This window comes from Hylobates moloch, unplaced genomic scaffold (genome assembly GCF_009828535.3).
Source record: "Hylobates moloch isolate HMO894 unplaced genomic scaffold, HMol_V3 SCAFFOLD_4, whole genome shotgun sequence".
Taxonomy (NCBI): Eukaryota; Metazoa; Chordata; class Mammalia; order Primates; family Hylobatidae; genus Hylobates; species Hylobates moloch.
Genome location: NW_026652279.1, coordinates 96,093,298 through 96,119,612, shown reverse-complemented (window position 1 = coordinate 96,119,612; position 26,315 = coordinate 96,093,298). Strand labels below are relative to the sequence as shown.

The 26,315-nt window shown below is 42.4% G+C and overlaps 2 protein-coding genes across 8 annotated transcripts in view; one reads left to right on the top strand and one right to left on the bottom strand.

Moving 5' to 3' along the window:
* CENPJ (centromere protein J) overlaps nucleotides 1-26,315 on the top strand; it is a 43,305-nt gene that overhangs the window by 13,760 nt on the left and 3,230 nt on the right. For 5 of the 7 annotated variants that reach the window (XR_009213207.1, XM_032150636.2, XM_058437762.1 and 2 more), the window contains exons 4-12: nucleotides 1,001-1,297; nucleotides 2,981-3,092; nucleotides 3,928-4,030; nucleotides 4,162-5,779; nucleotides 7,383-7,515; nucleotides 12,289-12,454; nucleotides 19,039-19,263; nucleotides 22,507-22,591; nucleotides 26,194-26,258. Coding sequence is in view for 6 of the 7 variants with exons in the window: in XM_032150636.2 (XP_032006527.1) it covers nucleotides 1,001-1,297; nucleotides 2,981-3,092; nucleotides 3,928-4,030; nucleotides 4,162-5,779; nucleotides 7,383-7,515; nucleotides 12,289-12,454; nucleotides 19,039-19,263; nucleotides 22,507-22,591; nucleotides 26,194-26,258 (2,804 nt within the window). In the remaining variant the exon portion in view is untranslated. Of the gene's footprint in view, nucleotides 1-1,000; nucleotides 1,298-1,395; nucleotides 1,473-1,572; nucleotides 1,707-2,980; nucleotides 3,093-3,927; nucleotides 4,031-4,161; nucleotides 5,780-7,382; nucleotides 7,516-12,288; nucleotides 12,455-19,038; nucleotides 19,264-22,506; nucleotides 22,592-26,193; nucleotides 26,259-26,315 lie in introns of those variants that run through there. The other 2 variants (XM_032150641.2, XM_058437765.1) reach the window with 2 other exon arrangements.
* The window catches only part of RNF17 (ring finger protein 17), a 136,301-nt gene continuing 132,577 nt past the window's right edge, over nucleotides 22,592-26,315 (bottom strand). Inside the window, exon 38 of the mRNA XM_058437755.1 lies at nucleotides 22,592-23,763. The gene's annotated coding sequence lies outside the window, so the exon portion shown is untranslated. The remainder of the gene's footprint in view (nucleotides 23,764-26,315) is intronic.

Here is a 26,315-nt window from a genome sequence, read left to right as displayed (position 1 = left end):
AGAGGTTGGAGCCATGTGTTTGCTTCTTGGTGCTACTTTTAAGAAATAACTTTACTGACCAAGGAAAGCCCCTGTTCTGCTCAGAGATTGTGCTGGGCATTGAGAATACAAGGAAAAAAAGACTTGGCAAGTGAGTGAGGCTGGGTGCAGGGGTCGGGTGGCGTGTGGTCGTGAGAAATTGTAGCATGTAAACAATGGTTTAGGGAATGTGGATGTTTATCTTAGAGAATATAGAAAACATTTGTGTGCCTTAAAATAGTTGAACAGCTTAGGGTTTCTTTATGGAATACATACAAAGAATAATCAAGATCACTTAAATAACAGCTGTGATACTTTTTAAAGGTAGAACCAGCACTATGACAGAATGACAGGGAAGCTGATTTCAAAGTTATTTACGTAAGAACTAGCCTCATACAGTCATGGAGCAGTTTGCTTTGGAGCAGTAGTTTTCAAATATTTTGGTCTCGGGACCCCTTAGGATTCTTAAATATTTGAGGGCCCCAAAGAACTTTTGTTATATGGGCTGTATTTATCAATAACTTACTGCATTAGAAATTTAAACAGGCTAGACGTGGTGGCTCACGCCTGTAATCCCAGCACTTTGGGAGGCCAAGGCCGGCAGATCACCTGAGGTCTGGAGTTCAAGACCAGCCTGGCCTACATGGTGAAACCCCGTCTGTACTAAAAATATAAAAAATTAGCTGGGCGTGGCGGCACACGCCTGTAATCCCAGCTACTCAGGAGGCTGAGGCACGAGAATCACTTGAACCCAAGAGGTGGAGGTTGCAGTGAGCTGAGATCGCACCACTGCACTTCAGCCTGGGTGACAGAGCGAGACTGTCTCAAACAATCAATGGTTTTGTTAAACACCATTTCCTAATAAAGGGAAAAAATACTTTTGTCACTGTGGAGAAGCCTTTGTGGGGTGGAGTCACTACTGGGGATAAAAGAGAAAATGTTGAAGGAAGTCATCAGCTTTGTTGCTTTTCTTAATTGTAAGGTTTGAGTTTACTGCCTGATGATCAGAGCCAGAAGCACAGGTCTCCAGGAAATACTGCCACTGGGGAGAGAGCCACACGCTGCTTCCCATCATATGTCTACCCGGACCCAATGCAGGAAGAAACATACGCTTCCAACATTTTATCCCACGAGCAAAGCAACTTCTGTAGAACTGCTCATGGAGATTTTGTCTTAACTTCAAAACGTGCGTCTCCTAATTTATTTTCTGAGGCACAGTATCAAGAAACGCCTGTGGAAAAAAAAAATTTAAAAGAAGAAAACCGTAACCATCCTACAGGTGAGCTACTTATGTTTCTCTCTTCTGTACTTACGGTGTTACTAAGTTGTCTAAGATAAAGCCTTTACATGTTTTTTCTTTAAAAATTTTTTTTTCAGAGATGGAGTGTTGCGGTGTTGCTCAGGCTGGACTCAAACTCCTGGGCACAAGTAATCCTCCCCCATCAGCCTCTCAGGTAGCTGGGACTATAGGCGCGTGCTACCCTGCCAGCTCTTTCTGTATGGTTATTTTTTTTTTTGTCCCCTGTGTCGTTTCTTTTTTTTTTTTTTTTTTTTTTTTTTGGAGACAGACTCTCGCTCTGTCACCCAGGCTGGAGAGCAGTGGCACACAATCTCAGCTCACTGCAACCTCTGCCTCTAGGGTTCAAGTGATTCTCGTGTCTCAGCCTCCCAAGTAGCTGGGATTACAGGTATGTGCCACCATGCCCAGATAATTTTGTGTATTTTTAGTAGAGATGGGGTTTCACCATGTTGGCCAGGCTAGTCTCAAACTCCTGGCCTCAAGTGATCTGCCTGCCGTGGCCTCCCAAAGTACTGGGCTTACAGATCTGAGCTACTGCACCCAGCCATAATGCCTTGTTCTTAATTTAGAGTTAATTCATCAGTGTGGAAAGCTCAAATATGTTTTTCTTCTTTTTTACACAACATGCTTCTGTAGCCTTTTATTTTGGAAAATTTCAAATATTTAGAAAAGTTGAAAGACCACTGCAGTGATTACTGGTATACCCACCACCTAGATTCAGCAGTTAATATTTTGCTGTATTTACTTTGTCAGTGTATGTATGTATGTATATATATATATCTTTTACATGTATATCCTTATCTTTACTTCTATATGTGTATAATTTGCTGAACCATTTCACTGAAAATAATATGCAGGTATCTTGTTACTTCATTCCAAATATTTCAGTATGCATCAAGCAAAAATTAGGACATCCATCTGTATAACCACAGTGCTATTATTATATCTAAAGAAATTAATGATAATTCCTTAATATTCAAGTTCATTTTGAGATTCCCCCAGCTATCCCAAAATATCTTTTAAAGGTGCTTTTTTTTTAAAGGATCCAATCAAATTAATGCATATCCAGTCAAGTTCATGTATTACGTTTGATTCTTACAACTCTTTAGTCTTTTTAATATCTAGAAAACCCCACACTGTTTTTCCTCATGACATTAACCTTTTGAAGAATGTGAAGTGTCTTTATTTTATTTTATTTTATTTTTATTTTTGAGATAGGGTCTTGCTCTGTCACCTAGGTTGGAGTCCAGTGGCACCATCTTGGCTTACTGCAACCTCTGCTTGCTCTCAGCCTCCCAAGTAGCTGGGATTACAGGCATGTGCCACCACACCTGGCTAATTTTTTTTGTTTTTTTTTTTTTTGTAGAGACAGGGTTTTGCCACGTTGGCCAGGCTGGGCTCAAATTCCTGGCCTCAAGTAATTCTCCCGCCTTGGCCTCCCAAAGTGCTGGGATTACAGGTGTGAGCCACCACACCTGGCCTCAAGTGTCTTAATTGGAGTTTTGTAGTTTCTCTTAATTATATTAAAGAGAAACTTGAGTGTTATAAAATCATATTACTTTTAATTAAAAAATTTTTTAACATAGTAACTTGTAGAATTCTCATGTTTTAAGACATTAATATGCTTTTCTTGAGCTAAATTGTTCCTAATTTTTATTTCAGGAGAAAGTATTTTATCATGTTGGGAGAAAATGACAGAACAGATTCAGGAAGCAAATGATAAGAACTTACAAAAACATGATGATTCCTCAGAAGTGACTAATATTGAAGAAAGGTATTGTTCATGTTGAAAGTGAGAAATGTGACTATTTAGTACAATAGCTAGCCTTTGTTACTGAACACTTTCTTTGTTTGAAAGATCTATACTTTTCTTGTTTTTGCTTGACTAAGCTTTTAAGGTTAAAGATACAACCTATTATGTACTGTCCACAACAAAGGAGGTTGAGGAGATAGGTCAGTTAAAGCTGCCTTGACATTGTATTCTCAAAGCTTTTTCGCTTAAGAGAAACATCTGGATAAAATCAATTTTCTCTCAAATAGTTAAATCCTATTTTTGGAGAAGGGAAAAATTAAGTATTGGCGTCTCCCATTTGGTGTCACTTATCAATTATAATTGCATAATCAGTTTAGTTACAGAATTTTAAAATATGGCAAAGATTAAGTATTTTATCTTTTAAGTAAGTTGATTATTTTAAAAATTCATTTCAAAATTTTTAATATAATAATATGGACAAAATGACTTTTCTGATTATTGCTCTACTCACATTAAGGGCCTTTCTTAATTAAAAAAATGCATATTTAGTGATCTATTTTTGAAATACATTTTAAAGTTATTTGATGAATATGTTACTCCATGTTTTAATCTGTAGTCGATAGATGGACTTCAGAAGGGTTCTTAGGACTCCAAAGTCATGTGAAGAGTGTTGTATGTTTCTTTATTTTAAGGGGTAGAGAGGGATTGTGGTTTTTGTTAGGTTCTCAAAGGGAGGCAGTGATTTTGGGAAAAGTTAGTTCTCCATGTTGTCAAGGGTTTCTGTACTGGGCCAACTAAGTGTAAACTATTCACACATTATGATTTGCATGTTAAATAACTTTCTGTTTCTAATTAGGCCCATTAAAGCTGCTATTGGAGAAAGGAAACAGACCTTTGAAGACTACTTAGAAGAACAAATTCGGTTGGAAGAGCAAGAACTGAAGCAAAAACAGCTGAAGGTCAGCGATTGTGCTCTTCTGATTAAATCATTCTAAGGCTTTAGAGATTTATCTATAATTTGCCTTAAAAATAACTTTGAGATGACTTGGATATATCCAAAATTAATTCAAATATTATTCTTTTATTTTAGGAAGCAGAAGGACCATTGCCAATCAAAGCAAAACCAAAACAACCATTTTTAAAACGAGGAGAAGGTTTAGCCAGATTTACTAATGCTAAATCTAAGTTTCAAAAAGGGAAAGAAAGTAAACTAGTGACTAACCAGAGCACTTCCGAGGACCAGCCGCTGTTTAAAATGGATAGACAGCAACTCCAGCGGAAAACAGCTCTCATAAATAAAGAGCCGTGTGCAGACAACCCTATCCTTAAAAAGGACAGTAAAGCTAGAACCAAGAATGGTTCTGTCACCCTCAGTCAGAAGCCGAAAATGCTGAAGTGTAGTAACCGGAAAAGCCTTTCTCCGTCAGGATTGAAAATACAGACGGGGAAGAAATGTGATGGGCAGTTCAGAGACCAAATCAAATTTGAAAAAAAAGTCACATCTAATAATAAAGAAAATGTACCTGAGTGTCCAAAACCTTGTGATACTGGCTGCACAGGGTGGAATAAGACACAAGGTAAAGACAGACTTCCTCTTTCAACAGGGCCGGCCAGCCACCTGGCTGCTAAGAGCCCTATAAGGGAGACCATGAGAGAGTCTGAATCTTCTCTTGACATTTCTCTTCAGAAAAAGTTAGAGACTTGGGAACGAGAAAAGGAAAAGGAAAATTTGGAATTAGATGAATTTTTGTTTTTAGAACAAGCTGCTGATGAAATATCATTTTCTAGTAATTCCTCATTTGTGCTGAAGATCTTAGAAAGGGATCAACAGATCTGCAAAGGTCACCGGATGTCTTCCACCCCTGTCAAAGCTGTGCCACAGAGGACAAACCCGGCAGATCCCGTTAGTCAGTGTAACCGCAGTGAGGATTTGGACCACACTGCACGTGAGAAGGAGAGTGAGTGTGAAGTCGCACCCAAACAACTTCATTCATTGTCCTCAGCTGATGAATTGAGGGAACAGCCTTGTAAAATCAGGAAAGCCGTCCAAAAGAGCACTTCTGAAAATCAAACTGAATGGAATGCACATGATGATGAAGGTGTTCCGAACAGTGACAGTAGCACTGACTCTGAGGAACAGCTTGATGTTACCATAAAACCATTGACTGAGGATAGAGAAAGGGGCATCAGCAGCAGAGAGGATAGCCCACAAGTCTGTGATGGTAAGGGGCCTTTTAAGGACACCAGGACCCAAGAAGATAAAAGGAGAGATGTTGATCTGGATTTGTCTGATAAAGATTACAGTAGCGATGAGTCTATCATAGAAAGCATAAAACATAAAGTGTCTGAGCCCTCGAGATCCTCATCCCTAAGTATGAGTAAAATGGACTTTGATGATGAAAGAACTTGGACTGACCTTGAAGAGAATTTGTGTAATCATGATGTTGTTCTTGGGAATGAATCCACTTATGGGACGCCACGGACATGCTGCCCTAATAATGAAATAGGTACCCTGGACAAAACAATAAAAAGGAAGATTGCACCAATCAAGAGGGGAGAAGACTTGAGCAAGTCCAGGAGGAGCAGAAGTCCTCCTCCTCCATCGGAGCTGATGATGAAATTCTTTCCTTCTTTGAAACCAAAACCAAAGTCAGATTCACACTTGGGAAACGAACCCAAGTTAAGCATGAGTCAAGACCAACCACCTGGTGAGTCAGAGCATTATAAAATATGTATCAGAATGTTAGAAAGTTAACATTTATCAGTATGCTGTCAGAATGCTTAAAATCCTGACTTTCCTTGTTGCTCAATAGAAGTCAAATTAATGGGTGATTTGTAAAAATTTGATTTATTTTATGGGTCTACATAAGGCTTTAAAACTAATTACTTTTTAATAAAGTGAGATAACATCAAAGCTTCTACATTTCCTTTCTTCCCCAGACCTGGTTCAAGTACCCCTTCCTAGAGGTACCAGTATTACCATTTCGTTTGTGTATTCTAAAGAGTCCATGCATATAAAAGCATATGTGTCAGTTTGTATATAATTACCTTTCTATACAAATGAAAAGATGCTTTTTGCATACTGTCCTGCACCTTGCTTATGATAAATTTTGAAGATTGTTCTAACGCATGTACACATCTACCTCATTCCATTTAACGGATGTGTAGTATTTCTGTTGATGTAACGGACTTTTTAAACTCACCCTGAAAGATTCCTTTCCATTATATTATTAACTAGCAGAGCTTAGGTGCTTTAAAATAGAAATTAAAATAGAAATTATAACATTATTTTTCAAAAATTCTGATTTTAAAAGTAATTTTTTTTTTTTACAAAGTTTGGAAGCTTAAAAAGCATAGGAGCAAAAATATTTACAACTTAACTACCCAAAAGTAACTGCTGTGCCATTTTGGGATATTTCATTCCAGTCATTTTTTCTATGTAGTTTTAATATGACAGAGTTGTGTAACTTACCTCATTTCTTTAGCCTTGTGGATCACATTTAGTTTCTAAAAAAGTACTAATTGATAAAAATGCTTGAAGGACAGAAGCACTGGCTATTTTACATTTTATTTTATTTTTTTATTTTTATTTGTTTTTTTGAGACGGAGTCTTGCTCTGTCGCCCAGGCTGGAGTGCAGTGGCGCAATCTTGGCTCACTGCAAGCTCCGCCTTCCAGGTTCACGCCATTCTCCTGCCTCAGCCTCTCCGAGTAGCTGGGACTACAGGCGCCCGCCACCACGCCCGGCTAATTTTTTGTATTTTTAGTAGAGACAGGGTTTCACCGTGATCTCGATCTCCTGACCTCGTGATCCGCCCGCCTCGGCCTCCCAAAGTGCTGGGATTACAAGCGTGAGCCACCGCACCCGGCCTTATTTTACATTTTAAATAGCAAATTTGATAAAGGGAAAACAATTTGCATTTAATTGATTAATAGTAGGGGGTAAACTTTGATTTTGGTGTTGATTAGCTCTTCAGATCACTTGTGGATTACTTATTCATGTTCTTAAGCTATTTATATATATTCGTCTTTGAAAAATTGATTTGAATGATTTCTTTTTATGTATCATGTTGATTCCTTATCAGGTCGATACTCTTTTGAGGTAGGTTAATTCTTTCATAAATTCCCACTGATTTCCTCAGGAAAGTTAGGTTTAATTTTTTTTCCTTTTCATGTTTGAAGCATTGTTTCTAATGCATTTTAATGGCACAGATGTTTGCCATGTTCTTGGCTCTTAGTGTTACTAGCTAGCTAGTGTTTTTGCTGCAGTAATGCCTTTTGTGAAGTTCAGCATTTATGGCCTATTTCACAGGTGACAATGCTCGATCCCAGGTTTTGAGAGAGAAAATTATTGAATTGGAAACAGAAATAGAAAAGTTTAAAGCTGAGAACGCATCTTTAGCTAAACTTCGCATTGAACGAGAAAGTGCCTTGGAAAAACTCAGGTACGTTGGGTCTGTAAGTTGGGAAAAAATATGCAGTGACTCAGTTATACCTTTAAGACCATCTATAAACAGTCTGAAACAATTTAAATTTAAATCAGTCAAACAAATATAACTGAAAAGGAGGAGGTGATATCTGTATCATATAAGTTTTTTTACTGAATAAAATGACCCAATGTAGTCAATGATGTGTACAAAGGGGAACTTTCTTAGTGGAGAAATCATAAATTAAAATTTGAAAACAGTTCGGAGCTATGGTACTTCAAGTGGTACTTTGGCTAGTTAGTGTATTGGTTTCTCTGGGCTGCTGTAACAAAGTACCACCAACTAGCTGGCTTTAAACAATAGAAATGTATTTTCTTGTGATTCTGGAGGCTGTAAGTCCAAAGTCCGGGCATCAGCAAGGCGGGCCATGCTGGCTTCTCCAGCTTCTGGTGGTTTCAGGCACACCTTGGTATTTCTTGGATTGCAGCTACATCACTCCAGTCCCTGCCTCTGTGGTCACATGGCCATCTTCCCTCTGTGTGTGTCTTCACATGGCATTCTCCTCTGTGTATGTTTGTCTTGGTGCCTCTTTTAAGGATAGAGTCATATTGGATTAAGGGCCCACCCTACTCCAATATAACCTCATCTTAACTGGCATCTTAATTATATCTGCAAAGGCCCTATTTGCAATAAGGTCACATTCACAGGGATTGGGACTTCATCATATTGTTTTAGAGGACACAACTCCACCTACAGCAGTCATCTCCTACCCTAGGTCATGATCTTACCTGACTTTATTGGTTAGCAAAACTTGAACTGAACTTACATGCGGCTATTTATATATATTATATTTATTATTTCTCTCTATATAACTTTTATGTAGACATATTTTTTAATCGTACTTGTGAATAGTACTAAGTTCTGTTGCAGAAACATACTAGTACTTTTTATTCCAGGTGTTGCTCTGGGTCTTGTTGGGGATATTATATGTCACATACACACCGTATTTCTTTGTTTTTTGGTATTTGTTATTTTAATGTTTGAGGAGAAATTCATACAACTGTAGTTCCCATGGCTGCCTGCTGCGGGATTGGATCTAGGGGATGGTAGCTGCTATGCAAATGCTGAAATTCACCCAAATTTCCCAGCCTCTTTGTTCTTTAGCACTCCCCAGGATGCGGGATTGGATCTAGGGGATGGTAGCTGCTATGCAAATGCTGAAATTCACCCAAATTTCCCAGCCTCTTTGTTCTTTAGCACTCCCCAGGATGCTGCAAGTCTTTCATTAGTGTCCAGAGTTCCGAAATGGTTGATTCTGACAGGTGCTGCTAGTTCAATAGCTGCTGTGGTGGAGGGACTGATTGTTGGAGCTTCCTACTCCACCATCTTCCTTGACATCTCTTCCGTATTTCTTTTCTAAAACCTGAAAAATAGGAATTCTAAAGCACACCTGGCCCATAAGTTCCAGATAAAGGTTTATAGACAGCTATTAATCTACTTAAAAAGGAAATTCAGTTACTATACTATAATCTGCAGTATGCTTAAAAATCAAATTCTGAAAATTTGTTATTTTTTTAATGGAAACATCTTTGTTTTTCTGCTGATACATACTGTAAATATATGCTTATCATAGTAGTGATGGGTAAAACGTGGAACTTACTCCAATCCCTTCTCCACCCAAGATCACTTTTTTTTTTTTTTTTTTTTTGAGACAGAGTCTCGCTGTCACCCAGGCTGGAGTGCAGTGGCACGATCTCGGCTCACTGCAGGCTCCGACCCCCGAGGTTCACGCCATTCTCCTGCCTCAGCCTCCCGAGTAGCTGGAACTACAGGCACCCGCCACCTCGCCCGGCTAATTTTTTGTATTTTTAGTAGAGACGGGGTTTCACTGTGTTAGCCAGGATGGTCTCGATCTCCTGACCTCGTGATCCGCCCGTCTCGGCCTCCCAAAGTGCTGGGATTACAGGCGTGAGCCACTGCGCCCAGCCCCAAGATCACTTTTAAAATGTCTCTGCTTCATTATTTCAAAATGGACATCTTTTTCTTTTAAAGAACATTTAAGTCATAAGATAATGGCTGGGTTTTTTTGTTGTTGTTGTTTTTTGTTTTTTTTTAGCATTTTCCCTATTTCAGTTTTGCTTTGTTCTAAGCAAAATTCAGTCCTCGAATTTAGACATTGTGTTATCCTTCCCAATTTACAAATGAGGAAACTGATGCACTGAGAAGCAAGTTTTTTAAGTTTACCTCCTTAGTCAGTGACAGAGAGCCTCAGTGCCAGCCTAGGCAGTGTGGTTCAGTAGAGCCCTGGGCTCTACTGTATGGGCTCTTTCATCTGCTTTTTATTTTATTTTTATTTTTTTTGAGACAGGGTCTGGCTTTATCACCCAGACTGGAGTACAGTGGTACAATCTTGGCTCACTGCAACCTCTGCCTCCTGGGCTCAAACCATCCTCCACCTCAGCCTCCTGAGTAGTGGGGACTACAGGCATGCACCACCATGCCCAGCTAATTTTTGTATTTTTGGTAGATACGGGGTTTTGCCATGTTCCCCAGGCTGGTCCTGAACTCCTGGGCTCAAGTGATCCCCCTGCCTTGGCCTCCCAAAGTTCTGGGATTACAGGCATGAACTACGATGTCCAGCCTTGCTTTTTATTTTAACAACATAATAGACATCTTACCCTATTAGCACACCCTAGTCTTCTGTATCCTTGAAATGACTGTATTATATGAATGCTACTGTGACTAATCTGTTAATGGAAATTTAGGTTGTTTAGAATTTTCCACTATTATAAATTATTCTGCAAGGAATATCATCATATGTATGAGACACTTTTTATTTAAAAATCTACTTCCTTGTGATAAATTTTAAGAATGTCCATTGCCCCAGTCAGTATCTGAGGCTTCTTCTCACCCCTTTCCCCATCACTGGAGTTGAGCATTAGCAGTCTTTCAAATCTTGCCAACCTGATAATTATGCCATCTTTCACCTGCTAAAGTTTGCATTTCTTTAATTATTGATAAAGTTGAGCATGCTTTTATATTTAGCGGTCATTTGTGTTTATTTTGTAACTTTCTTTGTGATCTTTGCTCATTTATCAGGATATTTAACTGTCTTAAATGTGCCACAAGTATTCCTCTCCCAGTGTTTGCTTTGACTATATGATTGTGTGCACACAGTCGACATGTTGAATATTTAGTCAATGAGAATATCTTTTACCTTTTCTGTCTGCTCTGCCTCCAGTGAGGCAGGGAGAGACTTGTCCAGTCCCGAGGCTTTAAATGCTGTTATGCCTCAGATCCACATCTCTCGCCCACATCTCCTATCCCACTGCCTCATTGTTCTCTCTACCTGGAGAGCTGATGAGTGTTTAATTTAGAGTGATCATTTAGAAAAAGTGAGCTCCTGACGTTCCCTCCTGAACTTACTCTTCTCTTCTTCTTCCCTGTCTCAGCACATGAGTCTGCTCTTCCATTTGCCCAGTGGAAAATCTTGGAGTCATGCTTGAGTCTTCTCTTGCTCTCTCAGTCCATTTCTAACCCGACTGCTTCACTGCCTCAGAGCTGCCACTCTCCACCAGGGCCCTATTGGCTTTCTCTGGTAATTAAATTTGCTTCCTGGCAGGTCTCTCTGCTGCCCATGTCCGTGCTCTTCACACACATCCAGAGCCAGCCTGAGTTTGGACAGTTCATCTGATCAAGGCCTCCTTCCTTTTTTTTTTTTTTTTTAAGATGAAGTTTCACTCTTGTTGCCCAGGCTGGTGTGCAATGGTGCGATCTCGGCGCACTGCAACCTCTACCTCCCAGGTGATTCTCCTGCCTCAGCCTCCCGAGTAGCTGGGATTACAGGCATTCGCCACCATGCCCGGCTAATTTTGTATGTTCAGTAAAGATGGGGTTTCTCCATGTTGGTCAGGCTGGTCTCGAACTCCTGACCTCAGGTCCAGCTCCTGACCTGATCTGCCCGCCTTGGCCTCCCAAAGTGCTGCAATTACAGGAGTGAGCCACCGTGCCTAACCTGTCTCCTCCTTTTTTGACACCACCTCCTGCTACCCATCCTTTGCTCACTCTGTTTTAGCCACACTGGCCTCCTGGCTGTTCTTTGAACACCTCAGACACATTCTTGCCTGAGGGCCTTGGCACTTGCTGCTCCTTCTGCCTGCACTGCTGTGTGTGGACACCCTTGTGACTGGCTCTCTCATTTTCTTCGGGTTTCCTTCATGTTATTTCAGCAAGATAAGCCCTCACATACAACACAGTTTCACCCTCCCACTCTGATATTTTCTAAACTTCTTCCTTGCTTTATTTCTCTTTAATGCTTCTAATATTCCATGTACTTATTTATCTTCTTTATTATCGTCTGTCTTCCAATAGAGTGTAAGAAGCTACATGGGAATACAATTTTTTTTTTTTTTTTGAGACAGAGTCTCTCTGTGTCGCCCAGGCTGAAACACAGTGGTGCGATCACGGCTCATTACAACCTTGAATTCCTGGGCTCAAGCCTGCCTCAGCCTCCCAGTGTTGGGCTTACAGGCTTGAGCCACTGTACCCAGCTAGAATGTTTGTTTTTTTCACTGTGGTTTCCCCACTACTTCGTAGAATGCCTGATTCATCGTAGGCACCCAATGAATGCTTATTGGATGAATGCTTTAGTGAGTGGATTGGCTGTTATTTCAGGCCTATGGATTGAAGATGAATTCGCTAGGACTAGCAGTTACTAGCCTGTCAGCAGGTTCTGCACATCACTGCACCGAGATGGTCTCCTTAGGTGATAACATAGTTTGGTCATTTTAGGAAAGAAATTGCAGACTTCGAACAACAGAAAGCAAAAGAATTAGCTCGAATAGAAGAGCTTAAAAAGGAGGAGATGAGGAAGCTACAAAAGGAACGTAAAGTTTTTGAAAAGTACACTACAGCTGCAAGAAGTTTCCCAGATAAAAAGGAACGTGAAGAAATACAGGTATGCTAGTTCTTTATGTTATATTCATGTAAGTTAGTAAAGGTGACAGTCTTGTAAGAATCTCAGAGTTATTATGTCAAAGCAAAACTGTGTATCAATCCATTATTCATTCATTCAGCAAATAATCTGTCTGAGACAGTGTATCAGGAATATCTTTGGTAGCCTGACTTTTAAAGAGTAGAAGATATCAGTTCTTTTCTTACTAGTAAAGTCTTCCTAGAAAAGACCACAATAATGTCATGGATGAATTAACAAGCCCGGAGTTGGAAATTCACCAGCATAATGTTGTGTTAATCTTTTTGACCTACCACACACCAAATATTGTTAGTTCTGTTCATCTATCATAATTTACGTCCGTAAATAACCAGGTGTTTAATTCTAAAACTTATAAACTGATAGGCCAGATTATCAGTCTTGTTCATTTCATAGTTAGAAGTGGACATGCTAAAACTATAAACCTTCTAGAAAAAAGGTGAATTTATTTACGACATTGGCATATCTGAATATTACTAAGAAGACACAACTAACTATAAAAGAAAAAATGGATATATTGGACTTCATCAAAGTGAATACTTATCAAAAGAGAAATTTAAAATGGCTATCCATTGCTTCTAGCATAAAATGCACTTTCCACTGTCTGTATTTTAATTACTAGCATTTTTGAGTTCCATCCTTTGCTTTCTTCCTGTCTCATGTAGCCATCCTTGAGCAATCTCACCTGCACACCTATAGCTTGAGTTACTGAATAGCATGGTGCTCAGGGTCTTTAATTCTCATTCTTTATTTTTGTGGGAAGAAACGTACCAGTATGTTTTGGTTAATGCTTAGTTTATTAAATCTAATATGTTAGATGTTGACAATATTAAAACTTTTATTTCAAAAGGTAATATAATTATATTATCATTCAAAAGTTACAAAAAGATGGGTGGTGAAATTCCTCCCTTACCCTTGCCCCGGCCACCTATTCAGTTGTTTTTTGAAAATAATTTTTTATTATAGAAAGTTTCAAAAACACATAAAAGTAGCAAGAGCAGAATGAATTCCCATATTTTACCAGTGATCATTTCGTCTAATTTCCTCTCTCTCTCCTCTGTACTCTTTTTTTGCTTTTTAATCTGGAATTTAAAAAGTGAAATCCCAGACATCTCCTCATTTCACCTATAGATAGTCTAGTATGTTTCTCTGAGAAAGACACCTTTAAAAAATAAGACTATTGGCTGGGGGCGGTGGCTCACTCCTGTAATCCCAACACTTTGGGAAGCCAAGGCAGGCAGATGGCTTGAGGTTAGGAGTTCGAGACCAGCCTGGCCAACATGGCAAATCTCCATCTCTACGAAAAATACAAAAAAATTAGCCGGGTATGGTGGTGCGCCTGTAGTCCCAGGTACGTGGGAGGCTGAGGCAGGAGAACCACTTGAACCCGGGAGGAGGAGGTTGCAGTAAGCCAAGATCATGCTACTGCACTCCAGCCTGGGTGACACAGTGAGACTCCATCCACAGGGGGGAAAAGTTATCATACCTTTGTCACACCTAACAAAATTTACAGTAATTCCTTAGTATCAACTAATACTTAGTCCATATTCAGATTTTCCAATCGTTTGGTATCTTTTTACAGTTGATTTGTTTGCATTCTAATTCACCTCTCGAGGCAGCCAGTGTTACCAATCTCATATCTTTCCAGAGAAGTTCTTAGAAAGTACATATATAATTCATGCTGTTTTTTTAAACATTAATGATAGTCTACTGAAATCATTATGTATCTTAACAGAACATCTTTGTTCTTTGTTTTATTATTGTATAGAATTGTAATATGTGCCATAATTTACTCACTTAAGCACTACGTATTTCTGTTCTTTTTCTGTTTACAAGAACCCAAGAAGGGCTGTACTGAATAACTGCGCATATGTGACCTCTCACAATCATTCTCCCACTTATTCATTCAGCACATGGCTACTGAGTACCTGCTGTGTAGCAGGCATATACTGGCAATGCAGCAGTGAACAAAACAAATCAATCCCTGTCCTCATGTAGCTTATGTCCTGGAGTGTGTCTCTAGGATGGATTCTTACAAGTGAAATTTTGAGGTTAAAGGTATGTAGATTGATACAAATTGCCAGATTATCCCTCCATAAACATCATGACAAATTTTAGTTCAGTTTTATTTTTTATTTTTTGAGACACTCTGTGGCCCAGACTGGAGTGCAGGGGCTCAATTTCAGCTCACTGCAACCTCCATCTCCCAGGTTCAAGCGATTCTTCTGCCTCAGCCCCCCAAGTAGCTGGGATTATAGGTGCCCACCACCATGGCTGGCTAATTAATTTTTAGTTCTACTAGCAATTCTTAGAGTGTTTTTTGTTCTCTACTTGATAGGTAAGAGGTTAAAAATTGATTTTAAACTTAATTGAATTTCTTTTAAACAATATGAGTTATAGTTACAAATTTAGTATGGCTGTTTTTGGTGAATAAGACGTATACTTGAAACAGTAGTTATAACAAATGCTGCTATCAGAAAACTTCACTGAATTAAAAACCATAGCCTATTCTAAAATACATGATGGGTTTGTCATTTCATTTTTCTTTCTGGATCTCCTAGGATTAGAGATAACCTTGCTATGTTATGAAAATCTTACCAGATTCAAAGGGAAAAAACAAATAACCTCCTTAGACCACACAAGGTTATGAGATTGATTAATTTTTTTCCTCCTTCTCTTTCTCATAGCTCTGATCCTGACTACTTCTTCCAAGGTGATTCAAACCAGAGCAAACACACTTCTTTTTGTTGTTGTACTTTGTTAGATGAATAATGTGGGTTTTCTTTTCTTGCAACTTGATGCCTTTCCCTCACAAGATGTGTCCTCTGATTCTCAGGCTCTGCAGTCCAGGCTGCTAGCTCTTATCCCTGTGTGGCTATTTCCATTTAAATTAATTAGAGTAAATTGAAAATTCAGTTTCTCATTCCCATTAGCTACATTTCCAGGACTTAGTAGCCACTTGTGGCTTGCTGGTGGCTGCCACACTGCACCGTGCAGGACTGGGCACATCCTCACTGCTGGCAGCTCTGGGCTGTGCCCATCAAGGCGCTTGTTGGGTGGCAAGGAGCTGGGCTGGTGAGTTGCCGTCCCTCTTCAGGAACTCATTCTTGAACTCTCACCTTTGTTCGTTTATATGATTTCTGGTGTTGATTGAAGTTTGGATCCTGCCTGTTCTTACTTGGTTATCATGTGTAACCCTAGGTATTCATTATTTCTTGCTGGTTTTGGTGTGCAGTTGCTTTTCTTCCTTACACTATTTGGCTTATTCATAGTTCCCCGTATTTACATTTCTTTCTACTTCTGTGCAAAAATATACTTTAAAAACAGATTTATACTTAATAGAAAACAAACCTATGTTTATTGATACTCTATTAAATCATCAAAAAATTAAGGAGAGGGCATATTTAACCTTCCTTTACATTATAGTTATGTTAAAAAATATTAACTATTTTATTTTGAGTATTCATTCAGCAAATTTATTGAGAACCCCTTATGTACTAGACACTTGTAATCATTGAGGAATTGATGATGAGTTAGCAATTTCTGCCTTCCTGGAATTTACATTCATCATTACTGAGTCATAGCTTTTCACACACTCAGGTTACTCTAATTAATTATAAAATTTCCATTTTGATATTTAAATGGTCCCAACTTGACCAGTGGGGGAGCCCCTTTAAGTCCATGGCTCCCTTGCCATTTAGTGCTGCCCTTGGCGTTTTGAGAGCACTGCTTTCTGGAACAACGGGTTATTTAAGACTATTTGGTTTTGGCTTTCTTTATTTCCTTTCTTTCCTTTCTTTCTTTTCTTTCTTGACGGAGTCTCATGCTGTCACCCAGGCTGGAGTGCAGTGGCGTGCCCCTCCCGGCTTCACGCCATTCTCCTGCCTCAGCCTCCCCAGTAGCTGGGACTACAGGCACCCGCCACCACGCCTGGCTAATTTTTTTTTGTATTTTTAGTAGAGAAAGCGTTTCACCGTGTTAGCCAGGATAGTCTCGATCTCCTGACCTCGTGATCCGCCCGTCTCGGCCTCCCAAAGTGCTGGGATTACAGGCGTGAGCCACCACGCCCGGTCTTGGCTTTCTTTTTTAAACCTGCTCGGGGTCTGGCATCTACTTTGCTGCAAGGAGCCGGGCTCCTCCGGGGCTGCTCTGAGCGTAGAGCCCGTGGAGGTTGACAGAGCGGGCTGCGCCTTCGGCAGGTCCGGAGTCCCCTCGGCCTTCCCTGCCCTGGCTTCTGCGCTTTCTTCCCGTTCTCACGGCGCTGGCTCTCAGCCATGCTCACCGGGACCTGGCAGCCGCCTCTGCCTGAGCCTCGCCCGCGGGACATGGAGCCCCTGCAGGGTGTGGTGGTGCCGGGGGACCTCGAGCTTTCCCAGCCTTGCCTCTGAGCTTTCGCGCTGCGCTGGAAGTCTGCGCCCCAGCCGCGGATCCCACCCGCCAGCCAGGCCTGCTGGCTTCACCCCGCAGGTCGTTTCCTCCTGCCCGTTTCCCCTCCCGGCTCCTCTCCCGTCTATGTGGGTCTGGACCCTCACCAGTCCCCCAGCCTAGGGGCTCCCCTCTCTTCCTCTCACCCATCCCCAGGCTCTCCGCTGACTGGCTGCGGCCTCTCCCTCCCTCTGCGCCCTGAGGGAGTGTCATCCTCCACCCAGTCCATCCCCGTGTCCCGCCCACAGAGCCCACCCTCCGCCTCCGCCTTCTGTCTCCACCGCGCGTTCTGCCCCCAGCCTTCCCGTCCTTACCGCCGGCTGGCATTTCTTTAAACAAAGCTCACTCAACCCCACAGCCCTATCTGTGTTTTCCTTTGCAGCAAAACTCCTTAAAAGCCTTGCCCATATTCACTGTGCCTGGATCTCCAAATCTCACCAGCTGTTTTCGCCACACGCCCTGCAGCGCGGCCTCCAGTCATTGTGTGGCACTGACACGGCTCCTGAGGAGCCCCTGTGCCCACCCCAACGGTGAACCCCCAGGCCTCATCGCGGCCGTCTGCCAGTGTCCATCCTGCTGCCGTCTTCCCCTGTGCTTGGGCCAGAGGCCTCGAATCATTCTCGAGGCTTCTCTTGCTCTTCCATTCCATGCTGTTCTGACAGAAAGTCCACTCAGATTCCAGTTGCCACCTCCGGGTTAATGACTTGCTGGCGGCTTGGCCTCCGCTCTCACCCCGTCCCTGTGGCGTCACTCCAGGTGACAACGGATCCCCTTTGCTCAGACACCTCCATATGCCTCTGCTTTCCTTCCTCCAAGAACCTCAGTCCTTATGTGACTGGGCCTCTTTTCCCCTTCCTGTCCCTGGCCAGTCCTCCTGCCATTTACCTGTCACATGCGCTGGTCCCTTGGAGTGCTGGCACTGTGCCAGGCACCCTCCTGTTGCTTCCCACACGCGCTGCCTCCCCCAGCTCTGTTCAGTGACACCCAGCACGTGTCATGCTGCCTCCCTACACAGCCCCGCCACCTTACCTGCCCTGGCCACTCTCCTGTCACCCCCTCACCTGCCCCGGCCACTCTCCCATCACCCTCCCACTGTCCCTGGCAGAGTGAGCCTCGTGAGGTGGAGCTTTGTTCTTAGTATAATAAGGGCCTGTGACAGTGCCTGATAACAGATATTTTGTAAATATTAATTGCTCTTGAATTCTGAACCCATTTAGACTTGTATTTTACCATTTTCATATTAAATCCATATTCCTACATGATAAAAGTGCTTACCAGAAATTTTTCATTTATTGGTCGTAATCCATCTCACAAATGGGAAACCTGATGTTCATGGAGGTTGTGGACCTTACCTTGTTTTAAGCTTTCAAGTCAGAAACCTCGGATGTGAACCTTGATGTCACCCAATCCAAAGTCCACGCCCTCTGTGGTAGGGCCCAGATGTCCTCCCCATCCTCACCAGGCTGCTGTGTGGCTGCCGCAGGGGTTACTGAGGTGCAGGGACATGGGCCGGGCCGTGCCCGCTGCCTCACCACTGATGGGCTTCGGTGCCCTACTTCTTCCTCCACTGTAGGTCAGTCGTTATCACTTGCACCTGCACGTAATCTCGAATTGCTTCTAGACATTTCCAGTATATTCTTCCCTTATTTTAGTCTATCTAAAACAACTCATTTTTCTGGAAATTTATTTCTTCTCATGAATTTCAGATAGTTTTCAGGGCAGGTAGTTTTGACTTTGGAATCTTTTATTCTTTAGTTCTACTCTTCCTTCAATTATTCATGAGTTCCTATTGCATTTCTTCTTTTTGGGATCTCCCCCATGGATCCCTTTCAGTTAATAGCTCAGGTGAGGTCTTTCTTACCTCTTGGCAGTTTTCTGCTGTCAGCTCCCACGTGCTGTCTGCCTTCCTTTCTCCTGGCCTCTGGAATTCGTTTTGCTGATGGTCTGCGGTGAGACTCTGATCCCCTCCTCCTGCTGCTGAAAACTACGACATTCGTCTTAGAATGTCGTCTGTTGACTAAGCCTTCCCTTTCTTGCTGGCTATTCTGTTTCATTGCTGGGTCTCTATTCTTCTATTATTTTAATTCTGGTAATGTAGTAATGCTTTTTTTTTTTTTTTTTGAGAGACTTTAAAACAGCAAATAGCAGATTTACAGGAAGATTTGAAAAGAAAGGAAACCAAATGGTCAAGTACACACGGCCGTCTCAGAAGCCAGATAGAAATGTTAGTCAGAGAGAACACAGACCTCCGGGAAGAAATAAAAGTGATGGAAAGATTCCGACTGGATGCCTGGAAGAGAGCAGAAGCCATAGAGAGCAGCCTCGAGGTGGAGAAGAAGGACAAGCTCTCGGTAGGCAGGGAGGCGGGTGGGTTGTGTCAGGCCAGGGGGAGCTTCAATATCAGCATTCAAATTCAGAGTCAGAAAGTAGAATGGGGGCTGCCAGGGGCTGGGGGGGCAGTGGGGAGTGACAATGTGGACAGTTTCCATCTTGTAAGATGAAGAGTGTCCTGGAGCTGGATGGAGGGCGATGGTTGCACTACACCGCAGATATCCTTGATGCCACTGAAGTGTGCACCTCAACATGCTGAAGATGGTGAATTTTATGTGATATCTGTTTTACCACAACTAAAAAGATTTTTCAAGCATTGCTATAAATGGGTACTTTGCAGACTCATTTCTCTAATTCCTATGGAGGAGGTTTGCCACAGTAGGCAGATCATCTCTGTTAAAACAGACCAGGGGAGATTTTGGCCGAGAGTCGCACACATATGACACTTTTTAATCAAGTAATTGGTCTTTCATTCATCTCTGTGAACAACCAGGGTATGCCAGGCACTGCATTAGGTGCTTGGGGTACAGCAATAAACAGACAAAATTCCTTGCCCTTATGAAGCTTACATTCCAGTGGTGGAAGAAAGACTGTAATAAGCCAAATAATAAAACGTGTGGTGTGTGAGATGGTAATGAGACCTTCGGAGAAGCAGGGCTGTGGAGTGGCGTTGCCGTCTGGGTGGGACAGCCTGGGAAGCGCATGTGAGGAGTGGCCTGGGTGGCTGCCTGAGCCTACAGAGGAGCCCCAGGCTGCAGCAGCGCCTGAGTGGGCCTGAGACGGGGCAATCAGAGTAGTAGGCGAGGAGCGGTGGGCCAGCCCTTGGGGTGGGATGGGACAATGGGCGGTGGATGGGATTCGTAACAGATGGCAGCATGCACATGGGCATTTTTTGAGTGAGTGGGAGTCTGGAGGGCTCTGAATGAAGGGTGGCCGGGCCTCTTATTTTAGCTCTGACTGCTGTAGACCAGGAACAGGTGGAAGGGAGCATGGGCAACACCAGGAATGCGGTAGGGCTGGGGGAGACTGGGTGGCAGTGGCGGGTGGAGAGAAGCAGACTGTGTTTGTTGTTGAGCTGTGTGTGTGGTTAGTGGTGACAGCAAGGAAGGAGTCAGGAATGGCCTCAACTGTGCTTAGTTTTGTGTTTTGGTCTCATGAAGGTCCCACTGACTAGGAGCAACCGCAAGAAGGGAGCACATGGCCACCAGGAACTCAGGCTTGGACAGGGGAATTTGAAATGCCTACGAGACACACGGGAGATCCGACTAGGCAGTTGCACACGGCAGCACAGGCTCCGGTTGGGGACACACACCTGGGGTCGTCCTAATGTGTGATACAGCACCTGGCAGGGAGAGGCCAGCAGGGCTATGATAGGCAGGGAGGAGCAGATGAGCAGCTAGAGAGCAGGAGGCCAGGAGTCCATGTGGTGTCCTGAGAGCAAGTGAAGAAAAGGCTGCAAGGAGGAGAGTGGCCACCTGTGTCAGGTGTGGCAGTGACTCAGGAGGACGGAAACCGGCCATGGGGTTTACCAGGGAGAAGGAACTGTGGGCCTTGAGAAGGACTGTTTCTCTGGAGTGTTGAAGAGGAAAGCCTGATCGGCTGGGAGCGGGTAACAGCTTTGTTGAGTAGTTTTGCAGTAAATTAAGGACATGAGGGTAGTGGCCATAGGGGAATTTTTTTTTTTTTTTAAGATGGTAAAATTAACAGATGTTTGTGTATTGGTTGGACTGATTCAGTGGAGAGGAAAATATTGACAAAGGAAGTGGAAGAATTGCAGAAGCACCATACCTGGTGAAGTGAGAGGAGCTGGGTCCAGGCAGTGAGTGGAGGGCAGGCTGTGGCCAGGCGATGGCCTTTGTGCCCAGAGGCGGGACGTGCAGGCACAGCCCAGGCTCCTGTGAGGGTGGAGGCGGCAGGAGGGGAGGAGATGCAGAAAGCCAGAGGTCATCTCTGTGAACAAAAGCAGAGGCTGGGGGAATAGAGTGATTCGTGACTGTACCTGGGCCAACCTGGGTCAGAGACTGAAAATTTAAAATGAGAATTGCACATATTTTTTTCTTATTCAGCTTGTGGTCATCCAAGTGAATGCCACCAAGTGAGCAGAGGGAGGGAAGCTGACAGTGTGTGTGACAAGAGTGCCTGCTACATAGCATACTTTAGCTGCATGAGGACAGTGTGGGCCCGGAGGCTTTCAGGACATGGCAAGCACTGGGGGTTGAGGACCCGCAGGGCCATGTCAGCTGTGAGCGTGGTCGGGGTGGGGAATTAACAGGATGAGCTGCAAAGACAGGAGAGTAGTGAGGAAGTAGCATTCTTCTCCCTGCCGCTCCTACCTTTTTAGTATGAAAGCTTCCCAAAGTAGAGAATAGGTGAAAGAACAGTACAATTAACACCTGGATACCCACTTGGATTCAACCACTAGGAACATTTTGCCATAGTTGTGTCTATGTTTCACTGAACCATTTGAAGGTACTTGTAGGAATCATGGCAATTCACCCCTAAATGCTTTAGCATTTTATTAAATTGCATTAACTTCTGAAGAGACCAGGCTGATTGCTTTGTAGAATGCCCTACCTTCTGGATCTTTGTAAGTAGAATGCTTTGAAATTAATAATTTTGTGGTTATTGATAATTGCAGATGTAGATAGTATTGATAAGGACAAGTTCTAGGGTTGACCATTGGGGTGTGGAGCTGAGGTAGGATACCAAGAAGGACGGCACTGGAAGCATCATCTCTTGGCAGGGACGGACATGACGGGGGCTGGGGCAAGTAGTATTGGGACTTGATTTGGCCAGAAATGGAGGTGGGGTGCAGAGAGGACTCACCCCACCTCATCCTCATGGGGAGTGCTCAGTGGTGGTCTCAGGGAGAGTTGGGCTCAGCTGGACTGTCCCAGTGGGTGTGGGAGCACCCAGGAGAGGCTTTGTCCTTGAACACCATGAGCTGAAGGGCCTGTGTGCTTCTTGTCTGCTCTGTAATGGTCAGAGGAGATGGTTCAGGTTACCTTGCCTACTGTGTCCTGACTTGAATGAATGTTTGTCAAAAGGAGCACGCGCGTGTGTATGTGTGTGTGTGTGTGTGCACGCGCGCAGTGATTCCTAGATAAGCTTGTTTGCTTTGGCCTATTGTATAAATGAAAACAATATGAATAAACAAAACCCACAGCATTCTTAGTGCTAGCTGAGTTTTATTAGTTTCACTTAGTGTATTAATAGTCAGACTAACACTCATTTTAAATAAAAAATTATCTCTTATACTATAGAACACATCTGTTCGATTTCAAAACAGTCAGATTTCTTCAGGAACCCAGGTAGAAAAATACAAGAAAAATTATCTTCCAATGCAAGGTAAGAGGCTGCATGATCTTTTTATAAAACATTTCAGAATGTAAGGAATAAACAATTTATACCCAACTTAAGAAATAAAACATTGTAAATGTAATTGAAGCTCCTGTGCATCATCTTATTCCCCCAGTTAATTTCTACCCTGATAATGGTCCATGCTTCGGTTTTAAATTCTTTTACCATGTTGCGTTCATAAATTGATATACTGGTCGAGCATCCCAAATCTGAAACTTTTTGAGGGCAAGCGTGATGCTCAAAGGAAACATTCATCGGAGCATTTTGAATGTGGATTAGGGATGCTCAACCAGTAAGTATTTGCAAATATTCCAAAACTTGAAAAAAAAATGGAGATCTGCAATACTATTCCTAAGCATTTCTGACAAGGGACACTCACCCTGTAGTATTGTTTCATATTCTGTGCGTCCTTCTGCAATTTGTTTTTTTCTCTCAATACTGTATGACTTACCGATCTTAACACATAAAAACTCCAGTTGATTGATTTTAATAGCTATGTAGATTGCATTATATACTTCCGCAGTTCAGCATTCCTGTTGATGGGCAATTAGGTTTGCATGATAATGAGTAGGGCTACAGAGCGTGTCTTGATCCTGTGGCTTCTCTAGGATGTATATGAAGAGTAAGATGTCGGGCCATGTCAGCGGGAGGTTTTCCCTTTGCTCTGCAACATGGTTGTACCAGTTTTTCTTACTGTCAGCAGAGTATGCTCTTCATACTTGCAAACACTTAATCTGGCCAGACTTTAAAATTTTGGCCAGTTGATATAAAATGGTGGTTGATTCTGTGAGCTGGTAAAGCCCTGTGAGCATGTTTTCTTACATTTAGTCAGCACTTGAGGTTCCCCTTTTGTGAACTCCCTGCTCATTTCCTTTGTCCATTTAAAATTTTGGGGGTGTGTGTGTGTTTCTCCATATAAAGTTAATTATTCTGCATAGTAATCCTTTGTCAGTTACAAGCACTGCTAATATTTTCTCCCAATCTGGGTTTAGCTTTTCAGTTTGTGTTTTTTTTAATGTATGTTTTTCCTTGGAATGTCGAATTTACTAGTCTTTTAAAATAGTTTTTGGTTTTCATGACTTTAATTCTTCTCAATCCTCAGGCCACAAGTACACCGTTTTCTTCTATGCGCTTTTGCATTCACATCTTGAGTTTTTAATCTGGAATTTAAAAAAATTATTTTTGTGAAATAAATTTAGAAAAGATATATGCAGTTTGACAATTACAAAGCAAATACTCGGGTTACCACCACCTACGTAAAGACATAGATGAGTGGCAGCCCAAAACTGCCCTCTGTGGAGCCCGTGGCTTTTCTTTATGGCACTCTCATTTTCTCATGCTCTGCTTTACTGCGCCCCACACAGACTGTGGTTTTTACAAACGGAAGACTTGTAGCAACTCTGCACTGAGCAAGTCTGTTGGTGCCATTTTTCCAACAGCATGTGCTCACTTTGGTAGTACACATTAGCAGTCCCCAACCTTTTTGGCATCAGGGACCAATTTTGTGGAAGACAGTTTTTCCACGGACTGGGGTAAGGGGGATGGCTTTGGGATGATTCAGCACATTAAATTTATTGTGCACTTTAATTCTAATATTATTACATTGTAATGTATAATGAAATAATTATACAACTTACCATAATGTAGAATCAGGGGGAGCCCTGAGCTTGTTTTCCTGCAATTAGATAGTCCCATCCGGGGGTGATGGGAGACAGCAACAGATCATCAGGCATTAGATTCTCATAGGGAGCGTGCAACCTAGATCCCTCGCATATGCAGTTCACAATAGGGTTCTTGCTCCTATGAGAATGTAATGCCGCTGCTGATCTGACAGGAGGCGGAGCTCAGGTGGTAATGCGAGTGATGGGGAGCTGCTGTAAATACAGATGAAGCTTTGCTGGCTCGCCCACCCGCTGCTCATCTCCTGCTGTGTGGCCCAGTTCCTACAGGCCACAGACCACTATACCGTGGGGTTTGGGGCCCCTGGTATAAGTGGTATAATCTACATAACTTGCAAATCAGTATCTTCTCCTAGTTCATGGCTTGTCTTTTTGCCCTTTATAGTGTCTTTTGATGAACCTAAATTCTTAAAGTAGTTCAATTTCAGTTTTTCCCTTTGGGCAGTGCTTCTTAACTCTTTCCCTATCTTGGGGTCATAAACATCCCTCCCCTAGTATCTACCCAGCTATTCCAGCACTGTATGTTCCCTAGCTTCCTCTGTCCCCACTTTCCTAAGTATTTTGTAAGGTGGGTTCACACAGTTCTCTAGACAGTGTGCTTGCACCTGGAGCCTGTCTATGCCCATGGTCACCTCTCGTTATCCTGCCCAGTTGGTAGATACTTTGGGGGTTCAAGTTAATGTTAGTTCATAATCAGCCTGGGAAGAATTAAACTTGATACATAGTGGGTTTGAATCCTGGTTCTGCCTTTTATTAGTTGACAACCTTGGCAGGTTATTTAACCACTTGGCCTTGGTTTTCTTGCCATAAAATGGGAATAATATTCTAGTCTTTTCTCTAGAGGTGGTTATGAGAAATGATGTCACACAGCTTTAGTTATAGTTTAGTTTGCACACATAACCTGTGGAGGTGAAGCATGACATTCTTGTGTCATCCCAAACAGAGCACCCCTGCTATCCCCAGAGCCTTGTCTGCCATCTGCCCCTTTGCTCAAGCCCAAACCCCTGTGTACTCCCAGTACTTTTTCTGTTATCCTTCACCATCCGCTCCCAGTAGCCCCTAGACTGATCCCTCTGATGTTATTTTCTGGATCTATTAGTTACATTGAATCATATGAAATTGCTGATGTGTGGCAGTTTGGGACCTATAAATCAGTGATTTCCCATGGTGTAATGGAACCATTCCTGTCTCACAGGCACAGCACAGCCGCCTCACACGCCCGGCAGCTTGTTGGCTGACCACCTGCCTCCGCTCTCCTCCTTCAGGCCATTCTCCCGTCACATCCAGCTCCATTACACTTTTTAACATGTAGGTCAGATTCTGGCACTTGCTCGAGACCCTTCCAAGTTCAGTGTTTACAATATGATCCATTGGCACATAGGATGAAAATACTGGCACTTCAGTGTATTTTTAGAGATTCACCTCACTTTGTTGTTGGTGGGGGGTGTGTTTATTTTGTAATGGATATGTTGCTGGTACAGTATGTGATTGTTGTGCTGGTCATATTACAAAAAGTTTATACCATAGCCACAGGGCATTTATGTTTTAACTAAATACCCAGTTATTTGGTGAAGCCAAATTCCACAGGTCTTAGATGCCTCTTTTATCTGCACCTTATACCTTGTGATTGTCTCTGAAATACATTTGGGTCTGTCTGTCAGGCTGTTTGATCACCTGTCTCTTCCCCAGGATTGTAAACTCTGAGACAAGATACTGTCTTTCTTGGACATCTAGGACTTAAGTACCTGTGTCCAGAGAACTACAAATTAGTAAAGAAAAATATTAAGACATCCTTAACTAATGGATAAAGGACAGCAGTTCACAGGATATGAACTAAGGAAATGTTTGATCATACTAATAAAATTTTCAATTAAATATTAAATCTAACTCTTGACAATTTTATTCTAATAGGCAATCCACCTCGAAGATCCAAGTCTGCACCTCCTCGTGATTTAGGCAATTTGGATAAGGGACAAGTAAATCTCTATTTTTATATATTCAAACATACATTACTTAGGCTTGAAATCAGTTTG